This window comes from Borostomias antarcticus (assembly GCF_949987555.1).
Source record: "Borostomias antarcticus genome assembly, chromosome: 15".
Taxonomy (NCBI): domain Eukaryota; kingdom Metazoa; phylum Chordata; class Actinopteri; order Stomiiformes; family Stomiidae; genus Borostomias; species Borostomias antarcticus.
This window is the reverse complement of record NC_140248.1, coordinates 12,041,905-12,062,371: the sequence shown is the minus strand read 5'-3', so window position 1 is coordinate 12,062,371 and position 20,467 is coordinate 12,041,905. Positions and strand designations below refer to the sequence as shown.

The window sequence follows — 20,467 nt, the reverse complement described above, 5'->3', positions numbered from 1 at the left end:
ATACACACACGCACACACAATCCCCCGGCACGTCCTTTTCCTTTGAAGCCCACTGACAAGCCACTAGAGTAGGTACAGTGGTCCGTTCCATCACCAAGGTTGCCCCTCTGGCCTTTCCCATTGGTCCCGTTGAGAGCCAGAGATGCGGCGCCCTCCGGTGGGATGTCCCGCCTCCATGTCCTTTGTGTCAGACACCAGTAGGAGGGAGAAGAAGGCTTGGTCTGATATCGTCACCTCCCTCCTTCATATCTTGCTTTACAACCACCAAGGAGGAGATGAACAGGGGAGCTTTCATCCGCCATGTAGAAGTCCCTGTTTTACCAAGCAGGAGGGTATTACACTAGAGTCATGCTCATATCCAATAAACACAAGCACATATGACGCAGGTGATATAGACGGAGGTGGGTGGGTTTAACCGCCAACCTTCCCCATTTCATTGGGAATGGTGCATAATTATTATGTTAATCCCCAAAGCAACTAATTAATGGATGTGTGTTTGGCATGATGCATAATTGCCTGTGAGGGATTCTGTTTAAAATTAAAACGTAAAGCTGCCATTTTGATGAATAATTGTCAACCACTTCCCTTTTCAACTCCAATAATGGCAGATGCAATTACATAAAAAGTGCAAAAATAGAAAATATTACAACAAGCAATGCAGGCATTAAGGAATAAATCAATCCGCTGAGAGGTGGCCTGCCTGTTGCCAGGAAACGATACTGTACTAATACCACTGATCTACTGTAGCAGAACAAAGTCAGCTTCTGATTCTGAGTACACACCCCGGGGGGTACAGTAGTACAAATACAGACTTACGTATTGTCCTCCTACCTAACTGTAGAGACCAATGATCAACAAATGAATTTGTATTTTATGATCCTTCCCTCTCTATGTAAAAAAAACATTCCATGAAAAAAAGAAAATTGGGTGGGATGGAGTGTGTGCACGTGCATCAGCTAAACAAATAAAGAACACAAGGATCATATACTGTACTGTACCATAAGAAACCTTTGAATATATGACCGTACCTAAGACATTTTCAATGAGAAGAGTTAAGAGAGAGAGAGAGAGATAGGGAGAGACAGGGGGGGGGGGGAAGAGAGGAGGGGGAGGGAGGGGAGAGGAGAGAGCCAGGGAGGAGAGGGAGGGGGGAGTGGAGGAGCGAGCCAGGAAGGGCCAGGGCACAGCTCTCCCCTCAGATGCATCCCGCGGTCCTGGGAAGATGTGTCTTTTCACACAGACAAAAGCAGCGCCACGGTCCCCAGCGCAGCCTCTGGTACGCGCAGAGAAAGGGAAGGGACGCTCACTTGAAAGAGGAGCGCCCTGCATGTCCAGTTATCTTCAGGGGGGACGACAGAGTCGGCAGACAGAGGGAGGGAGAGACAGAGATGAAGACTGAAATAGACCGAGAGCCCACTGGCTGCGAGTGAACTTGTGCTCCCAGGCCCAGATCCACCCTAAAAAAAAAAGCCTCACATACTTACAGGGGGAAAAAAAACACATTGCACGCAGGCAGAATAAAAAAAAGTCCTTGGCAAGAGTCTCTGTCATCTCTCTAAGCGGTGCGCGTCCTCTGTACTTACGACTGTGTGTGTGGGTGTGTGTGTGTGCGCTTATGTGGCTGTGTGTGTGTGTATGTGTGTGTGTGTGTGCGTGTGTCTGTGTGTGTGTGCATGTGTGTGTGTGTGTGTGTGTGAGCCAGTGAGAGAGAGTATGAGTGTGTATCCCAGCAGGAGAACCTCCAGGCGGTCTACACACTGTCCCTGTAACAAAAGGTAAAGAGACAAAAGATGAAAGAGTGAGCACAGAACACCGGGGTGTCAGAGGCCATTACAGTCGACGGTTTTCCACAGACGCCGGCGTGCGAGCGTACCAAACAAGGCAGGGGGGATACGCGGGGGGGGGACGCCTCGCCATGCTTGTGAAAACAAATACAGCTCTCCCGTCATCTACGGAACAAAGAGGGAGATGGAGTGTGTAGCAAAAGTACACACGCGCACACACAGGCATTGACACACGCACACACACACGCCCACACACACACACATACACACACACACACACACACACACACACACACACACACACACACACACACACACACACACACACAGACGCACACACACAGACGCCCACGCCTACCCATTCCAGCACTAAAGCGGAGCAAGCCGGAGTCTATACCGCAAAGAGACGGACTGGAAGGCGTTCTGTTTTGATTCCCATCTTGGCGGGTGTGTGCACACCTGCTGATTTGTATGCACGCCTCTCTCGCGGGAGGTCGACGACGACCGCGTGAAAACGACTCTCTCCCCCTCGTCCCCTCACCTTCCCCGCCCGCCCGCCCGCGGGACTCTGCCAGGTATTTCACACCTACGCCTCCTCCTCCTGGCGGATGTGTCAAACTGGAGGAGCCCTCGAAGCGTGCCGCCATTTCCGGCGCTCTCTCATTCGCGCCTGGTGCCCGTGGTGATGGCGGTGTGGACCCAAGCGAAGCGCATGCTTGGGGGAGAGCGAACCGGGAGGGCGTGTATTGATCTGCGGGCTGAACACGCCCCCGGGGACCACGTCTCTTTATGTGGTCTTATAAACGACTGGGGGGGTGAGGGGGTGGGGGGCGGGGTGGGGGGGGAGTGCTGACTGGTCAAGGTGCGGAGCGCCAGGAAATGTCCTTCCCCCATCACCACTCCAGGGAGGGTGAGGCGAACAGCAATTCACCATGACAGGGTCTCGCTCAGAGCCAGAGAGAGAGAGAGAGAGATCCTACGGTACATGGATCTATACTTGTTCACAGTTCTCTGCATGAATGCAGACCGACATGCCTGCTACACACACACACACATACACACACACACACACACACACACACACACAAACACACACACTGACATACACACACACAGTACATGCAGTGCACACACAAGCAGCACATGAACTCAAACACATACATACACACATGCATGCACACACACACACACACACACACACACACACACACAAATGCATGCACGCAAACTCACACGCACGCACGCACACACGCACACACACACACACACACGGGCAGGTTGAATATTCTACGATAGGCAAAATGTGATAGATAGCGATTGCAGTCTTTTACTGGCCTCCACCACCCTCAGTCTAAGAGTCAGTAATTGAACGATCATTACACCAGCGTTATTGCAAAGGCTTGCGCTGGAAAATAGGAATTGAGTTAGAAATGACATTTAGTGGGTTTGATTCATGAGCAACACCATCAGGGGATAGCTGTTGCAGTCTGGAAGACAAGGCTGGGCTATAAAGAAGGGAGGCTTATCGCCCACAGGTAGCTCCCAGACACCCCGGCACTGGGCATCTGAGGCCTCCCCAGCAAATGTGTCTCATTAAGTGTCCTTTCAAGAATGGCCCTATTCATTATAGAACCACCAAACGCTGGGTACAATGCCCACTAAGGCAACCTGCGTGTCTCCGAAAGAGACGCGTTTTCTCCCTGCCCGCTCCCCCTCCGAGGACAGATCTGATCACTTAAAGAGTTGCCGCAAGAGTGGAAAGGGCCCTTCGCTGATTTCTTGCATTCAATTAAAAGGGCATGTATTGAAAAACAGGTAATATTATTCATTCGTATCCTTTGGAAGGAATAACTGCTTTCATGAATGTGGGTTCAGATGAGCGTGCCTTGGAAAAGTGGGGAGGTTAGGTTTGTGGTTGGCAGCTAATGAAAAAAAAAGCAAGGTAACACTTTTGTGTAAAGCAGGAGCTTGAAGGCTTAGAGTGACTGGCACTTGTGGAGAATGGACAATAAACACACTCATTGTGTGTCTTCACTTAAATGGCTCTAATAGTTATTCTATTGTGGATTCCTCCCATTTGCTTGGCGGCCCTGTGGGCTTTGGCGTGGCGCCACGCACGGTATTGTGGGTAGCTACTCCGGCGCTTTCAGTCCCTATCGACAAATAGCGACAGTTCAGGATATGTCAAAGACATCGTGTCATGTCACCGTCATGTCAACTGACTCGTCTCACCAGGCCTCAGGCCCTTCCTTTTATATTCCACCGGGGAGAGGAGAGCAGTCGGCCGACGTCACCAGAGACGAGGAGACAGAGGATAAAGCCCGGCGTTAAGCCCGCGGTGTTCAGCGGCGGCCCGCGTGACGCTTCCGCGTGACCCTGCGCTGTCAATCCGGCGAATATACTGTACCAAGAGTCCACCGTTTGATTTATGAAGGTAAAAGTAAAGGTTTGCTTTGCGTGCGCCATAACACGCCGAGCGCAGTGTTTCGGAAATGCCTAAACCCAGGCATGGATAGAAACACAGCGACACTGTTCTCATTTGACAGCCAGTCTTGCAGTTGACTGACCTTCATGGGTGAATGGAACACTGTTGCTCCAGGTGGGAGAGCTCCTAAGTGCTCTTATTGATGCTCTTATGTATAAATGTAAGACAGCAGATGTACAGTAAGATGTAAGACAACAATGTTTGACAAACGCTTATTCTCCCCAGTGTGAGTGGGAGAATAAGAAAGTCTGGCAACGTTCCCCACAAGTCATACGTCTGACAACATAATATCGCTTCTCAGAGGATGCGCCTAGGAGCTTCAAGTGCCTGATTTTTAGAGAGAGAGAGGGTGTACATAATAGAGAACTAAAAATGATTACCTCTATCTCATTGGCAACCTGCAGCGCCAAACTCTGAAGCATAGCTCTGTATCTGAATGGGGTTGCCAATGATACCTTATGGGGCTGTATTACAATTAGAAGTACATACCCTCTCTCTCTCTCTCTCTCTCTCTCTCTCACATACACACACACACACACATACACACACAAACACTCACTCACTCACTCTCTCTCTCTCACATACACACACACACACACACACACATACACACACAAACACTCACTCACTCACTCACTCACTCACTCACTCACTCACTCACTCACTCACTCACTCACTCACTCACTCACTCACTCACTCACTCACTCACTCACTCACACACTCTCTATTTCTCTCTCTCTCTCTCTCTCTCTCTCTCTCTCTCCTGCAGTCATTCCCCAACATTGGTGGCGCAACCGGAACAGCTGCACAGTTATTATTTAGCACTGAAACTACATGGCGAGCCGCTTTGTGTGATTGCTACATAATTCATGATCTCCCAGGCGTCAAACATCATGAGAGAGAGACAGATAAAGAGAGAGACAGAAAGAGAGAGAGAGAGAGAGGAGAGGGAGGTGGGGGTAGAATGAGTGAGAGACAGTGAGAGAAAGAAAGAGAGAGAGAGAGAGAGACTTCCTCATGGGCCAAACATACGACGCCATGGTGTGTTATTATCCTTCTGAAGCCACGGAGCGAGCCGCCAACAGCAGTGTGTGTGTGTGTGTGTGTGTTTCTTTGTGCGTGGTTATTTGAAGCACTAGGCTGATCGTGGTGTGCTACGATGAAAGACGCATCAAGCCCTGAGGACATTATCACCTCCGGCAGTGTGTGTGTCAAGCCACACAAGCCTTTGTCATTACACTACGTTTAGGCTAAGTCTCTTTATCATGTGTCATTGACTGCCGGCCGGCCTCCTGGGTTGCATGTTCACTTAAAACCAGGGTTTAACTATATCTTCACTCTCTGGACAGTTTTTAAAAACAAGCTGAAAAACTGAAATGATTGCCCATGTCGGAAACACTACAAGTATAGTCGCTGATATTTATTCAAACCCCCTTCATTTAGAAAGTTGACCAATCCCCATCCTCCTTGTCCTCCTCCTCCTCCTCCTCCTCATCATCATCACCATCATCACCATCACCACCATCACCGCCACCACCACCATTATCATCATCATTATCATCATCACCATCACCGCCACCACCACCATCATCATCATTATCATCATCATCATCATCATCATCATCATCATCATCACCATCACCGCCACCACCACCATGATCATCATCATCATCATCATCATCATCATCATCATCATCATCATCATCATCACCATCACCATCATCACCATCACAACCAACACCGCCACCATCATCATCATCTTCACCATCATCATCATCATCATCACCATCATCATCACCACCATGCTCTCTATTCACCTGGAGAGCTCCATGGTGTCCTTGGTGAGATAGACGATCCAGTAGACCAGGTTGAAGGCCCCGAACGACAGGGGGAAGAGGATGCGAGAGTACTTGTCTATGATGCTGGTGCCGGTCAGCAGGTTGTTGGCGGGCACGGCCGAGCCCTGCTGGAGGAAGGCCTGGGCGCTCACCGGAGGGTTGGGGAACGTCTTGGCCGGCCGCTCAAACAGCACAGCCGAGTTCATCCTCTTCTTCAGCACACTGCTGGGGTCCAGCTGGGATGCACACACATGCACATATGTACGTACACACATGCATGCACGCACACACACACGCACAAACACACACACGCATATACATACACACAAACACACACACACATATATACATACACACTCACACACGCACAAACACACACACAAAACACACGCATAGAGAAAGACAGAAAGAGAGAGAGGGAGAGAGAGAGTTGGGCAGAGAACGATGAGATGTGTAAGTATGGATCCTGTAAAACACTTAAGCATAACTGCAATCGCAGGTAATAATAATGATAAATCAATTGTTGTATTCTTAGTAATGAGATTTTAATTGAACAATGCATTTTTAATCTGTGACAGGACACAGCCAATTATGTGTATACACAACCCGCTCAACAATCCCATCAATAATATACTTTGTTTCTTACACAAAGGTGTACAGTATAAAACCAGGTATAGTACAATACAACACAATCGTTACCACATATGTATTCTGGGGCACACACATCCAGGACTACAGTACAATGCACTGACAAAGAGCGTGGTGTGACATTATGTATTCGCAATATATTGTGCCGTATCATACTGTAGCTGTCTAGTGTGTGTGTGTGTGTGTGTGTGTGTGTGGGCGGATGTGTGCATGTGTGTGTGTCAGCGTGTGGGCGGATGTGTGCGTGTGCGCGTGTCTGGTGTGCGCGTGTGTGTGGTGTGTGTGTGCGTGTGTTTGATGGGGGTGCATCGGGGAGGTGGGACCATGCGGGTTGGACTGGACCCCGTCCCAGCGCCAGGCTGGAGCTGCGAATGTCAGCTGCCGCTCGCCAGCGTGCTTCTCCGCAGGGGGGCGGGCGCACGGCTGGCACGCCGCACCGCCATCACGGCTATTTTCTGAAAACACGACAACAGGCCTGGCTTCTTCCTGGCCGGATCCCAGAGGGGCCGGCTCTCCTTTCCATTGTTCTACATTTTAGCTCGCTGACTACAAGCGAGAGTCGAGTGGCGGGCGCCCGCAGAGAACATCGGATTCCGAGACCGCAAAGTGTTGGTTTCCCGGTCTTGGGAAATGCATTTACAGGATTGAGAACACTGTTCATGCTGACACTATCCAGTCAGTTGGGTATTGCACGTGGGGGAGGATCCATTCCAAAATACAGCTGGAATCCCAATTTGAGCTGGTGAACAATGAGCCCTCAGTATGCAAACAGGGACTCCGTAACACCAACCCCATATCACTGTCGTTATCCCCTGAGCAAAGCAGGTTTTGTCGCCTGTGACCTGTGGATAAAATATATCTATATATAATACATCTAATTCAAATGGCGACAGATGGAGAGAAGTACCCCTCCCTCTCCTTGTGTGTGTGTGGATATACCGACACACCTCTCGCTGTCGTGAGAAACGTGTCCTCCCACGTTGTCTCCAGGGCTGATCCGCGAGACGGTCTCTCTGTGAGAGGCACAAAGCACCGGGACTCGGCTCTCCCCCCTCAGGCACGAAGCCTCGTTGTGAGCCTGCGATGATCTGCCCGGATATCCCCTTAATCTATTCATACTGTACAGTAATCCGCTGCAACGTCGCTCACGGACCCACTGGCTGTCCCCCCACGTCAAACACTCTAGTTATCACACGCTAAGAACTAAAGGGTGAGGGGGCAGGAGTGGGAGTGTAGTGAAAGGACAGGGTGTATGTGTGTGTGTGTGTGTGTGTGTGTGTGTGTGTGTGTGTGTGTGTGTGTGTGAATGTGTGTGTTTGTTCGTTTGTTTGTTTGTGCATGTGTGTGTGTTTGTTGATGTGCTTGCATGTGTGTGTGTGTTTGGGTATGCATGGGAGGTATGTGTTTACTACGAGTACATGTGTGTGTTTGTTTGTGTGCGTGTGTTTGTTGATGTGTTTGCATGTGTGTGTGTGTTTATGTATGCATGGTAGGTATGTGTTTGCTACTAGTATGTGTGTGTGTGTGTCTGTGTGTGTGTGTGTGTGTGTGTGTGGGCCTGTGTGTATAGGTGTGCATATGCTAAGCAGCCATTACCGAGGTGAGCTCCCCGTCACTCCCCCCAGCAGCGGCGGCCTCCTGGGCTGCGACCTTCATGGCGGCCGCCTTGCGGAGCTCCCGGTTGGCCTGCAGCGTGGAGAAGTAGTTGACGGCGGCGAACTCAATGAGGGCGGAGAAGACGAAGGCAAAGCACACGGCGATGAACCAATCCATGGCCGTGGCGTACGAGACCTTGGGCAGGGAGTGGCGGGCGCTGATGCTCAACGTGGTCATGGTCAGCACGGTGGTGATGCCTGGGTGTTTACACACACAACACACACGCACGCGTCACAACGGGACAACCGCTAGGGGACACATGTCAGTGCACTTCCTCTCACAGTCTTGTTTCAAATGCTATCTACGGTGATCGTCGCGTTCAGAACTTTCTAGTTCTAATAGTACTATAAAATCCTGTCGCTAGGTCTACACCTGGGAGAATACTTAACTTAACTAAACTAAACACCGGAGACCATCCACAGTAGGCCTCTCCAACAGATGGTGACAATGCGCTCCTCGATTTGGCCATAGCCAGACCAATGCGGGGGTTGGGGGGGGACTAACATGGTTCACTGAGAACAACCATCTAATGGTAGGACTGCTGTTAAACTCACTGGTTGTTTAATGTGAGCTTCCACTGGCCTCCATGTGATCATGTAGCTTTAGGGTAAATGGTCAAAGCTCTATTCAAGCGTGTCATGTGCCCTGAAATGGTTTCCTATGAACCCAATAGATCAAATCAGATCAAAACATTTTTCGTCATTCTACATCATAGAATGCCCTTCTTATTGAGTGTTGGAGCATTATGCATCACTTTCATGCAGATAGACTCTGTTTCAACATTTGAAACTTTTTGGGGAGTGCTCACTTACAGTATGCTGCGGCACTTTGCAGTGACTCTCGCAGCATACAGTAATCAGCAGCAAACAACTCAACCATTAACATAAGTGCTGCATTACAGCGCATCAAACCGCAAGAGATTATGTATTATTTAGATGAGTATTGATGCCCAGGCTTTGCCAGATGCCCAGGCTTGACGGCGCCGAGCGCAAACAACGGACGTGTTGTGCGTCAGCGTTCTGCGATAGCGAGTCCCTACGCGCCGTAATATACGAAACCGTATATACGGTGAGACACCTATTTTAGATCGACGCGCATCAGCATGAGTGGAGCTGTCCCTTGTAATGTCCCTGCACTTCTTGGGACAAAAATCCACTTTTATGTCAATGGAATTCGCAAGTCTTTAGACTGGAGCGGAAGGGGGGAAGGGGGAGGATGTTGATGGAGTTTGTCTTACCGGTGTATAGAGAGGAGCACCCATTACCGATTGAGATGCCCGGTGTGCACGGGAAACGACAGCGGCGATGATGAATGGGATACGGGCAGCGGCAAGGTGCCAGTGCAGCCTAGTTTGCTGATGGCGGGTGGGGGTGGGAGGTTTGTGTGTGTGTGTGTGTGTGTGTTTGTGTGTGTGTGTGTGAAGTGGGGGTGATGATGGATGAGCTGAGCCCTGTGAATAATCAGGGACAGTAGAGCAATGATGAGGAGGAGGAGGAAGAGGAGGAGGAGACACACTTCCGAATGGATGAAGGGTTACATGGGAGATGTTTACAGAGAACAGGTGTGGGCTCTCTGAGACTACGCAGCTGTAAGTCCCAGTCACACAGGTAGCTTACAGTGACGCGTTTTAATAACCAATGCTGCTACAACACTAATTCACTGTAATTGCATTGCAGGTTCAGTATAACTATGATGTTACTACAGTAGTATGTACAGTATCACATAGTTATTCATGGCATATTAAGGTTATTGAGTCCCCTTTGGCATATGACATATTGAGTCCCTTCATGTAGTCCCTTCACTCATACAGGGATATGATCTTTTCAAACATCTCATATCTCTATTCTGCCACAGTCTAGACTATTCTACCGACACGGCTCAAATCACAAATCATCCAACCGCATTAATGTTATGTGCCACTTGTGATCCTCAGTATTGAGCGAGAGAACGGTTGTATTGCATAAGAGGTGAGCCTACTGTACCAGGCTACTCAGAAAATGCTTCTTCCACACAATGGACCTGCTATACTGTACTGTGCTACACAGACATGGGCCTTAACAACAGCTCTAGTTGGCCATGACTTAAATGTCCATGGTCCGTGCCGCTCTTATCATTATCTTGAACGGGGACTGGTAGAGCACCTAAGTGGATGTAATAATGTTTTACTGCATTTCAACTGGGCTTCAGCTCTGAAAGCCCCCCCCCACACACACACACACACACTCCAGATTAAAACGACTCTGCCTGTCTGCCAACTCAACGCATTTGTTAACTGATTGCAGTGGGGAGAGGAAGGATGTGGGAGAAAGTGTGTCAGGAAAATGGAGGAGGTAGGAGAAAACGAGACATTGGGGTGTGTGTGGGGGAGGGGGGGGGGGGGGGGGGTGGAGCACTGAAGAGCTGGAGGCATCCGTGTGCTTTTAAAAGCAAAAAGCAAGGTACAAATTAGGCCCCACTCAATTAAGTCAGTGAGTCCTCCGCTCAGGGGACTTTCAGCTTTCAGGGAAGAGCTGCCTGGGTAGCAGCAGCACAACCACAATGGCTTAATGTACTCCTCAGCCTCTCTACTTCCTCTCTACTCTCTCTCTCTCTGTTTCTCTCTTTCTTTCAGACTCACCCCCTCCGCTCCCCCTCGCACTCTGCCCTGTTTTCTGCTCTCCTTCTGTCTCTCTGTCAGTGCAATACTCCGACTCGTGTGGCTCTTTGGCTTGCATGGCCTCATATCATTAGCTGTTGATATTCCACCGGTGCATGCCGCACTTTCGATTTACAGGGGCAAATTAGGGCATCAAAAACACTGGTGTGAAACCTTTTTTTGGGGGGGGTGGGTTGGGGGGCGGGCGAACCCAATATGTTTTAAGCAGACGCTCACACTGCATCAGAACACACCAGACGCTCATACCACCACCAGACAGCAACACGTACACCACAGCCTCTCTGTATTCCTCCCATCCACCACTGGATAGCAACACGTTAGTCTGGATAGCAACACGTTAGTCTCAGAGCCAAACTCTCTACGGAGGAGAGTCTGGACTTCAGCCGCTTAGAATTTGTAAAAGGAAGTTCTTAAGAAAACTCTTCACTTCCGGTCCGAACTGTCTACTACTCTCTACGGAATTTTGACAGGATATCCACCCGTTTTTTTCCCCAACTTCCTTCAACAAAATTTCAGCGCCTGAATACCAGACGTAGTAGACAATCCGGACCGGAAGTCGACTCGTCTGGCCTGCGAGACTAGCAGCACATCCACCTCTGTCTCTCTGTACTTATCCCCTCCACTGTGCGGAAAGAGAGCAGATTGGTGTAGTGGAGTTTTCACCGATGTGCGTTCTGTGGGAGGGCGCCCCACGTTTCTACACGTTAATGATTGGTATGTTAATGATTGGTATGATATGAGTTGAGGGGCATGTCAGAATGCCGGCTGCCCTTCCAAAGACAGGACAGGAGAGGATAGGTGAGGGGAGGAATGGAGAGGACAGGAGAGGAGTGAAGAGGGAATGAGTGAAGATTAGAGGATAGGTGAGGTGTGATGAGGAGAGGAGAGGAGGGAGTGGAGAGGATAAGTGAGGAGAGGAGTGGAAAGCAGAGGAGTGGAGAGGAGAGCCACAACATACAGTAATCTACAAAGGCCTGCTCCCGAAATTGAACTGAGACAAAATTGGAAATATGGAAATCAAAAGGGAAGGCAACGGGACCTGAACAAGCCTCTCCTCCCCAGGCCACAGAGAGCTGTGACACAATGGCAGCGTGATGTAATGTGGACAAGTGGAACCTGCGAGAGCTCGGCAACCTTCCAAGTAAACACTCTCCCCCTACCCCTGACTGGCATGACCAATTTCAGTAAAGGAGTGATTTACAATTAATTCTGCTCTTCCACGGAGGATGAAATAGAGATCGTGAGTAAGGTGACAGCTCCTATGACTTCAGTCTCACATAGCCAGACCTATCTCCACAACTCGTTTATGCTGTGCCTGCGCTGGAGAAAGTTCTGGCTGGACTCATTACCATTCAGAGATAGGGGGGAAAACGATGTGTTTCTTTTAACCAATCATACTTGTCTTTGGCGGAGTGGTTGCTAGGTTGTTAATCTGGATTGAATCTGATTGGGCAGGGAACTGATTTTGCCTCCACTGATTGGGCAATAATAAACTAATGACAAGGCTTATCCCCAAAACCTACATTCAGTTAGTCAGCCTACTGTGACTGTGGTACAACACTCCATTGAGTCATGTACTCCATACGCAGATGGAAACCTCCAACCAACTTCTCCAGCTTTCCTGGCCTGACTCACCCAGGAAGGGCTGCTGCTGTGGGGTGGTGAACTGGCACATCCGCCTTTGTTATGAATCCTATAACGGCATGCAAACAATCTCAAACTTAGATCAGGACCCGTTGGGTTGAAATGGAAGGGGTAACGTGTAATGATGGATGCTGGTAATGGAGACAGGCTGAGGCTTAAGGCAGGATGGTACCAGTGTAAAGAGGCCTACCGAATACAGTTCGAGCAGGAACCGATTCCTTATTGATCCAGAAGGAGACCTGGGCAAGGATGACGGTCATGATACAAGGGATGTATGTCTGAATCAGGAAGAAGCCCATCTTCCTTTGCAGGTGGAAGTGAACAGTCATGATTACGTATTCACCTGTCAGGAAACAAATGAGAGTTTTGCTTCTGCAGGCGACAGGTTGACAAATCAGCATTTCACAGAGGAGCACGATACCAATTTATGTTACAACTGAGAATCACATGAGAGAGCAAGCAGCCCTGGGAGACATGGCACATTCTGAACAAGCATGGCACATGTCAAAACGCTGCAAATTGAATATCAAACAAACATCGATTTGAAACATTCAATTCATGCTAAAGAAAAAAGAATTCAGCTTGAACAATTGTAGCGGCATGCACATACTGCATACTCTGTTTTACGCCAACTATATCATTTATAGAATATTTGGCTTGATGGAGTGTAAAGTTATGCACTTTGTGCATAGCTGTTTGCTGAGCTGCAAAGCCTATACTGTAACTTGAAGAATTTGATCATAGCACTGAGATAGAAAAAAATGCACTTACCTGTGTTGGATTTCAACCTCTCACTGGACACTGTCTGTCCAATCAGGTCGTACTGCAGCAAGCTGGACGACTCCTGTGGGACCTCCACCGAAAACAGAGGCCCTTTCTTCCACGTGTAGACAATCTCACTCATAGGGTAAGCATCTGGACAGTGGGGTTAAGACAGAGCCAGTCAATCTGTAATCACTGTCCAGTTACCATCTGTCTGACCGAGGCTTATCGAAAGCAACTTACAGCTACCAAACTTGAGGGGACAAGCATGGCCATCCATGGGGAAGTTCATCAGGCGCATGGGGCATTCTGCGTTTATGGTCAGTCTGTAGAGAAATAGTGGGAAAAGATAATTTGACACACTTTTTCAATGACAACCATTTATCCAAACCTGAACCCCTACGGAATGTTGCTGGGGCTACCGCCATACCATGAATAAAAGATCACTGATAGCGATACACCAAGGTAAATGTAGTAGGCCATCATTCCATTACTGTAAGTGTAGATGCTGTAATATTAGTGTGTGTGTGTGTGTGTGTGTGTGTGTGTGTGTGTGTGTGTGTGTGTGTGTGTGTGTGTGTGTGTTGCTAATGGCTCCATGCTTGACCTGAGGCTGTAGTACTCAGGACTGGCCCAGGCCGGTTCCGTCTCCGTGGCGCTCACTAGTACCTCATAGTGTAGAGGATGGTTCCATTCTGCATGATACGGAACAGCTTGTTGGGAGTGGTCATGTTGTGAGAGATGGAGCGCTTGCCATTCCGGAAGAACGTGTCCGGAGTCCAGATCTTGCTGACCATGAGGTTGTTAAGCCGCAGGATCTCTATGGGGCCCTCGAATTTCAGCCTCTCGTCGATCCATGTTTGGCGAAAAAATACATCCATCGTGTACTCCTATAGGGAATAGTCAGTTCGGAAAATGGCCAGGAAAACAGCATGCTACCAGTACAGGCTACAGTACAACACGGTCCATATTATCAGAATAAATATGGATCATTCATCCACATTTAATAATAGCAACAATAATCATAACTTAAAATATTATAACTTAAAATATTATTAAAAGTAAACTCATTCATTGTTGTGTTTTGAAAGTATTGTATTAGTCTGAATAGTGAATGGAACATACGGTCACATGAATGTAACCTTCAATACAGAACAGTGTGTATGATTCACTCTGGAATGCTTTCATATCAAATGGATTCTTTGAAAAGCCGTATCTACCCCGGCCTATAGGATTGCCACCAGAGTCTCTTGTGGTGAGAGAAGTGGCTTTAGACTGATGCTGTGTTAAACTGTATAGTGTGTAGAGGAAATTAAATGCCCAGGCGGCCCGGGACCCTCACTGACAGGGATTGCCAGGCAGATTAAAATCCCTAAGCTGCACTAATGACATCCAGCCCAAACGCTAGAATAAAGGCAGGAAGAAGACTTGAGGCTGTCGACATGTAGTAACCGCCTCCCTCCCAATGCCCAAATACTGTAGTGTTTTCACCGCCATGTTTACATTGTACACTATTCTAGTATAAATAAATACATATAGAGACAAGCTCTTGAGTTTGGTGTTATGCAAGTGCACTACATACCATCTCAACATCCGACACAGGACCAAAGCTGGTGACAAAGATGTCCGTTTTGACCTCTGTGACTGGACCTACAAATGAAAGTTTTGTTTTGATAAAAGAGCACAAAGAAACAAACTTCGCTCAAACCAAGCAGTATGAAACGCTAACACAGTGTAGTGCCATGTAATAACAGCACATTCAGAAGCAGTAGGCTTGAGTGTGAAATAGCTCTACAGAAGCATATCAGAATAATAAAGAATAGCTGCTGAATCGTTGCTAAAAAGAGATTCAGTGGTTAGGGACAAAATGAATTGCCCGGACACACAGAAAGCACCTGAGAGCAGAAATTTGACAGTTAAATGAATTACTCCAAATACTTTCCAAGATGTGGCATAAAACATATCATGAACATGAAAAGCTCGTTAAACAATGAGTAGTGAAACTTCATAGACCATGGAAGAGTATCGTTTCAACTTGTCAGAACCATAAAATATGTACTGTACAATAGTACCTCCAAATCCAGGTCGTAGTCTGTTGTCATAGCCGTCTAGTAATCTATCCAATATACGCGTGATATTATCCAAATAGATGTTCGTCTGAATCGGCTGCTTTCCCCAAACATTGCTCACACTGTAAACAAAAAAGAAAAAAGAAAAAGAAAAGTGCAGATTCACAATCCGATGTTTTTTTCCACTTGATTCAACTTACTGAAATCGAACAACCAATAACGTGCGTAAAAGTCGGAGAAAATGAGTTTTATGTACTTACCAGGACAGAAATAAACAAGTGAGAACGAAAGCCATGCCTCATAAACTCCCCACAGCCAAAAAGCCCTGGTCAACTGTTAAAATCTGCATATTCCATGATTTAGAAGCATATTAAACACAGATCACAACAGGCGTGTAGCGCGAGGTTTTTGCGCCAGTCCAGTCTGACTTCCCCCGTGCGGTTGCGCCTCATCTGACTCGCTCAGTTGAAAAACTAAAGAGTTTTAAGAGACTGAAGAGCAGGGACGGAGGTCATTGACAATAATCGAATAAGGCATTATGGGAGATTAGAATGAAGAAATCCATTGGTAGTTCAGGGAATTAGCAGATACCCGTTTGGAGATAAGAGATGCTTTCAATGTATTTGTGAGAGGGCTACAGCGGATAATATTTTCAATATTTCCTGTTGACCTAGGTCATGGCCAAGTCCAATGATTCCATTATCTCTGTCACGCTGTTTACACGCAGTTCAACTATCGGCATATGTCAACAAATACAAAATGCAGCTGGATTAGTGGATCATATTGCGATGATGGAGAGTAGGAGGTAGATCACTCCAAAGTCAGTTCTCTGTTGTTGCTGCTATTTGTGCACTGAAGAGATTTCATGATCACCAAAAGGTGTTAAAAGACCATACAATAACTACATATGGGCTGCTAAATTGAAAATAAAGTGCTTTTAGTAGTCAAGTGTTTAGTGCATCTGTCTTCCTTGCACCCTATCTATTGTTGTCTATTCATTAGTGTTATGTACCAACAGTCCAGAACAAATTCCTAGTATGTGTGAAAACCTACCTGGCAAAAATAAATCAGATTCTGATCCCGAGTAGCCTACGCTTAAAACTGACACAACAGGAATACTATCACTTTTGCTCAAATTTACAAAATTAAACATTGTAGACAATTTTCACTCATTTAAGTTTACTTTTCCATTCTGGCGGTTGATTTTTTCCATATTGTAGCTTATCTACATTATAAAGCATATAGGAGGGATGAATGCACAGTACACTCTTCTGACAAGAAGAAAGTGTTGCCAATAAGTTATGCAGCATACAGCTCCTGGTTCAATTGAACTAAAACTATGATTTATGTCATAATCTCATAATACAGTATACTTGAAATCCTTACAAACCGTCTTGCAAACCATGCAGAGAAACTATATTGTACCAGGTGCACCTGTGTTATATACTCCAGGTGTAACAAACTTATAATACTACTATAATCTACAAATGGTTGCAAAACAGTTCTACGGTAGTTGTGCTAGTAGATTAGTGACAGTAGTAGTAGTAGTAGTAGTAGTAGTAGCAGCAGCAGCAGTAGTAGTAGTAGTAGTAGTAGTAGTAGTAGTAGTAGTAGTAGTAATTAGTTATAGTAACAGGAAATCAACAGCTGACTATGATTCCTTCAGCATTAACATGGACCATTCCTGAGCCAGGAACCCTGGGACGAGGCTTATTTCAGAATCCAGTTTTGGGAATGTACTTGGCGCTCTATGCTATGCCATCATCAGCGGCGTGACACGGGCAGGGGGCATTGCTCTCTAATCCACCTCCGTGGTAGTGCACTTTAAGCCGCGAGCAGTGGGCACAAGCATGATTCATCCCACTCTTGATGAGGCATAACATCCATTAGGGGCCTGGGGGTCCATTTACTTACAGTCAATACAGGGCCTTCTACAGCGGCACACATCATTAAGGAGAGGGGGACGTCTCTGTGGCGGTGTGGCGCCATGGCGGAGTCGGGGTGGCTGAGGCGTGATGTGGCGGCCTGGCTGGATGACAGGCAAATGGGCATGATGAGTGTCCCAGAGCGCACTGAGGCGGAGATAGTTGTGAGTGATGTTAAGCTATGTTGGTCTTTTGGAGTGTCAGCGCTGGTCATCAAAATGGCACAGTTTCACTGAAGGGCATTTTAGTATAGCCCTGTTAAAAAGGCCCTTATTGCTAATTGCCCAGATAAGAACATGCTCTAATGTCTCACCTTCAAACGAGATCACTACAGTATATTCAGTCATAAGTGTTTTAATCAAACACTGCTCTACCATTATACATGGCAATTATGCACTGCTTTTCCATTGAGTCTCATACTTCACTCACTGCTAATATTTAGTCCACCCTGTTCCATGTCTCTTCCCTATGCACTTCTGCCTGCTCTACGGACAGTCAGGGTGATGCAACATTTGATCACTCAGAAAGTATATTTGTGTTTTCTCTGTGGTAATTCTGCCGTGCAGCTATTAATATAGCCCACCTCCCACAGAGGACTACAAAACACCATAGCATACAGTATCTATGGTAACCAACCTGTTTTACAGTATGAGGAACATTATGCTTCATTGGGAAAATTCCATGATGGACAGTAAGCCATAAGTGGCGATCATTCGAAGTCGAGAACGATGGTCCTCCTGGGGGCTCCTTATTGTGGGTCTTCAAATGGCTAGAGAGACCAATTCTGGAACCACATACTTTCATTGATACTGACACGTTAGCAACCAGAAATGTGTGGTGGACAATTTAGCACCACGGACAGCGACATGTGGTCAACACAGTAAAGTGTTTTGCGAGGAAGCAACAATGTTAGAAGATAGTTCTCACACACACACACACACACACACACACACACACACACACACACACACACACGCCTCAGAATCTTCTGGTATAAAGAGAACTGCATCATTGTTCGGCAGCGAAACACCACCAGTCAGGGACGCGAAGCAAAGCAGCAGTATAGAGCTGATTAAAATGTTGTTGCTTTGAATCAAAACTTCAAAAACTGCTAAGGCATGACCTGCACTTGATTATACAGTATATCATTATGTAAAATGTGCATTGCAGTTGCCCTTAACGTGATATGTAGACACACTGCTGCCATAAATATGATTTCCCTCCTACAGCTGGTGTAGGAATAGCTTCTTTATTCAGTCTCTATGGTAACCGCTCATAGATACAGAAAAAGAAACTTGGTGTCAAGTCAAAGTCAGGGGGGCCGCCCACAGCAGTGGTCGTAGGCTCACTTGTTTGTGCTCTGTTCATTCTGGCGAGGCTACGGGTGAGAGGGCTGAGGATCAAAGGATCAGGCACCATGGTGCCCACAGTGCCAAACTACACATGCGATACAATGTAAAACAAGTGAAACAAACGTATTTCAAACATCTTAATCCAATCAGAACGAGAGGAGGATATGGATGAGAGCAAAAGAGGCTGTTGGCTTCTTGAAGCACGCTGAGTCTACTGAATGTGCTGTATCAAATAAGCTTGACTTGAACTTGACTTGACAAAAAAAAAAAACTATCTGGCAATGCATGCTCACCACAGAGCTGAAGCCAAGACACCAAAAGGCAGGTTTCTGGTAGGAGGACTCTGGTAATTTCTACCGACTGAGGCTAAAGCTCACACCCGCCCCGAGCCCCCTGAGCCGGTTGGCAGCCCTGTCCACGCCTGGTGGTGGTGAAGGGCACTGCGACCTTGAACACTGGTGGGTGACGCCCCCTGTGGTGAAAAAAGGGCAGTGAGCCATGAAGTTTGGCTGCTGGTCCCAAGGTTGATCTCAAACCCTGGCGTCCTCTAAGAAGCCTTTTGAGGGCCTTGTTCATGGTCGAGATAATCTAGTGACGCAAACCATATGAGAGATGGTGACATGTGTCACCAGACTGAATAGATTATTTTGAAAAATTTATTTTGAGACATTTTAATTTCAATATTGGATACTTTGCTTCTAGCATGCTAGCCAATTTAACTAGGTCAATGCTAGGCTTACATACAATTTATAGAAGTGCATATAGGCTTTTCAAAACACCTACCTACATGCAAACTATTTCGGTGCATAGGCTTTTCAAATCTCTATCAAATTTCAACTCACCCATCCAATGTTCTCTCTAGATTACTGTTTTACTCCAAAATTCTGATTATAACGCAGGAGAATATACTTTTCAAAACATGGGGGTACAGTCGAGACTTCCAAGACTAAAAAGCTTCTCCACAGGCGCACTGGATGGTTTGACTAGAGTATATTAAGTATTCTGTGGGAGGAAATTGGCCAAGGACTTCCTCAACTAAATACTGAACCCTTTCAGTAATTACACGTCCATCATAGGCTTAACAGTTTCCACTGTGAGACCCCCTACTCAGCTAAACTTCCTATAGTGTTCGGTCAAGTCAGACCAATTTACAATCAATCATAAATATTGTATTTTACATTTGATTGCCTCAAGGCCTTATGCCTCCACACTAGGCATTTGAACATATACAACTGCTGACCAACCACTTGCATTGAATTTTGAGGTTTTAGTCAACTTTATAACATCAGGGTTGTTCCCGAACTTCCCGGTCAAAACTGACCGCCATAGGAAATGAATGAGTAACACAAAAATGCCCCCCCTCCCAGTTCTGACCCGGTTCATTCCCAGTTCAGCCCCTGAGTAGGCTAGAGACACACGTTTTTCACCCGTGGTGCAGGTGGGTCGCCTGGAGAGCGGTACACTGTCCTCGACCGGCTCTGACCTGAGGGGGCGGAGTCTTGCCACCACGCCACTATGCACGCCACGGACCACACAACTCAGACCGTGAGTGGCCTAGAGACACATGGTCTTCACTCCTGGGTGCGTAGAGATTACTCGGAGGTGAAAGCCGTGTCTCTGATTAACTGAGACCCGAGGGGGCGGAGTC

The 20,467-nt window shown here is 47.2% G+C and overlaps 1 protein-coding gene across 1 annotated transcript; it reads right to left on the bottom strand.

Moving 5' to 3' along the window:
- Positions 1 to 6,082: 6,082 nt before the first annotated feature.
- gabra6b (gamma-aminobutyric acid type A receptor subunit alpha6b) lies at positions 6,083 to 15,891 on the bottom strand (the record flags this gene model as incomplete). Its single annotated transcript, XM_084449948.1, is given in 10 exon segments — positions 6,083 to 6,343; positions 8,352 to 8,608; positions 12,902 to 13,054; positions 13,483 to 13,626; positions 13,717 to 13,799; positions 14,143 to 14,363; positions 15,056 to 15,123; positions 15,546 to 15,664; positions 15,803 to 15,840; positions 15,844 to 15,891. Coding segments are annotated over 10 exon segments (1,392 nt in total).
- Positions 15,892 to 20,467: the final 4,576 nt, after the last annotated feature.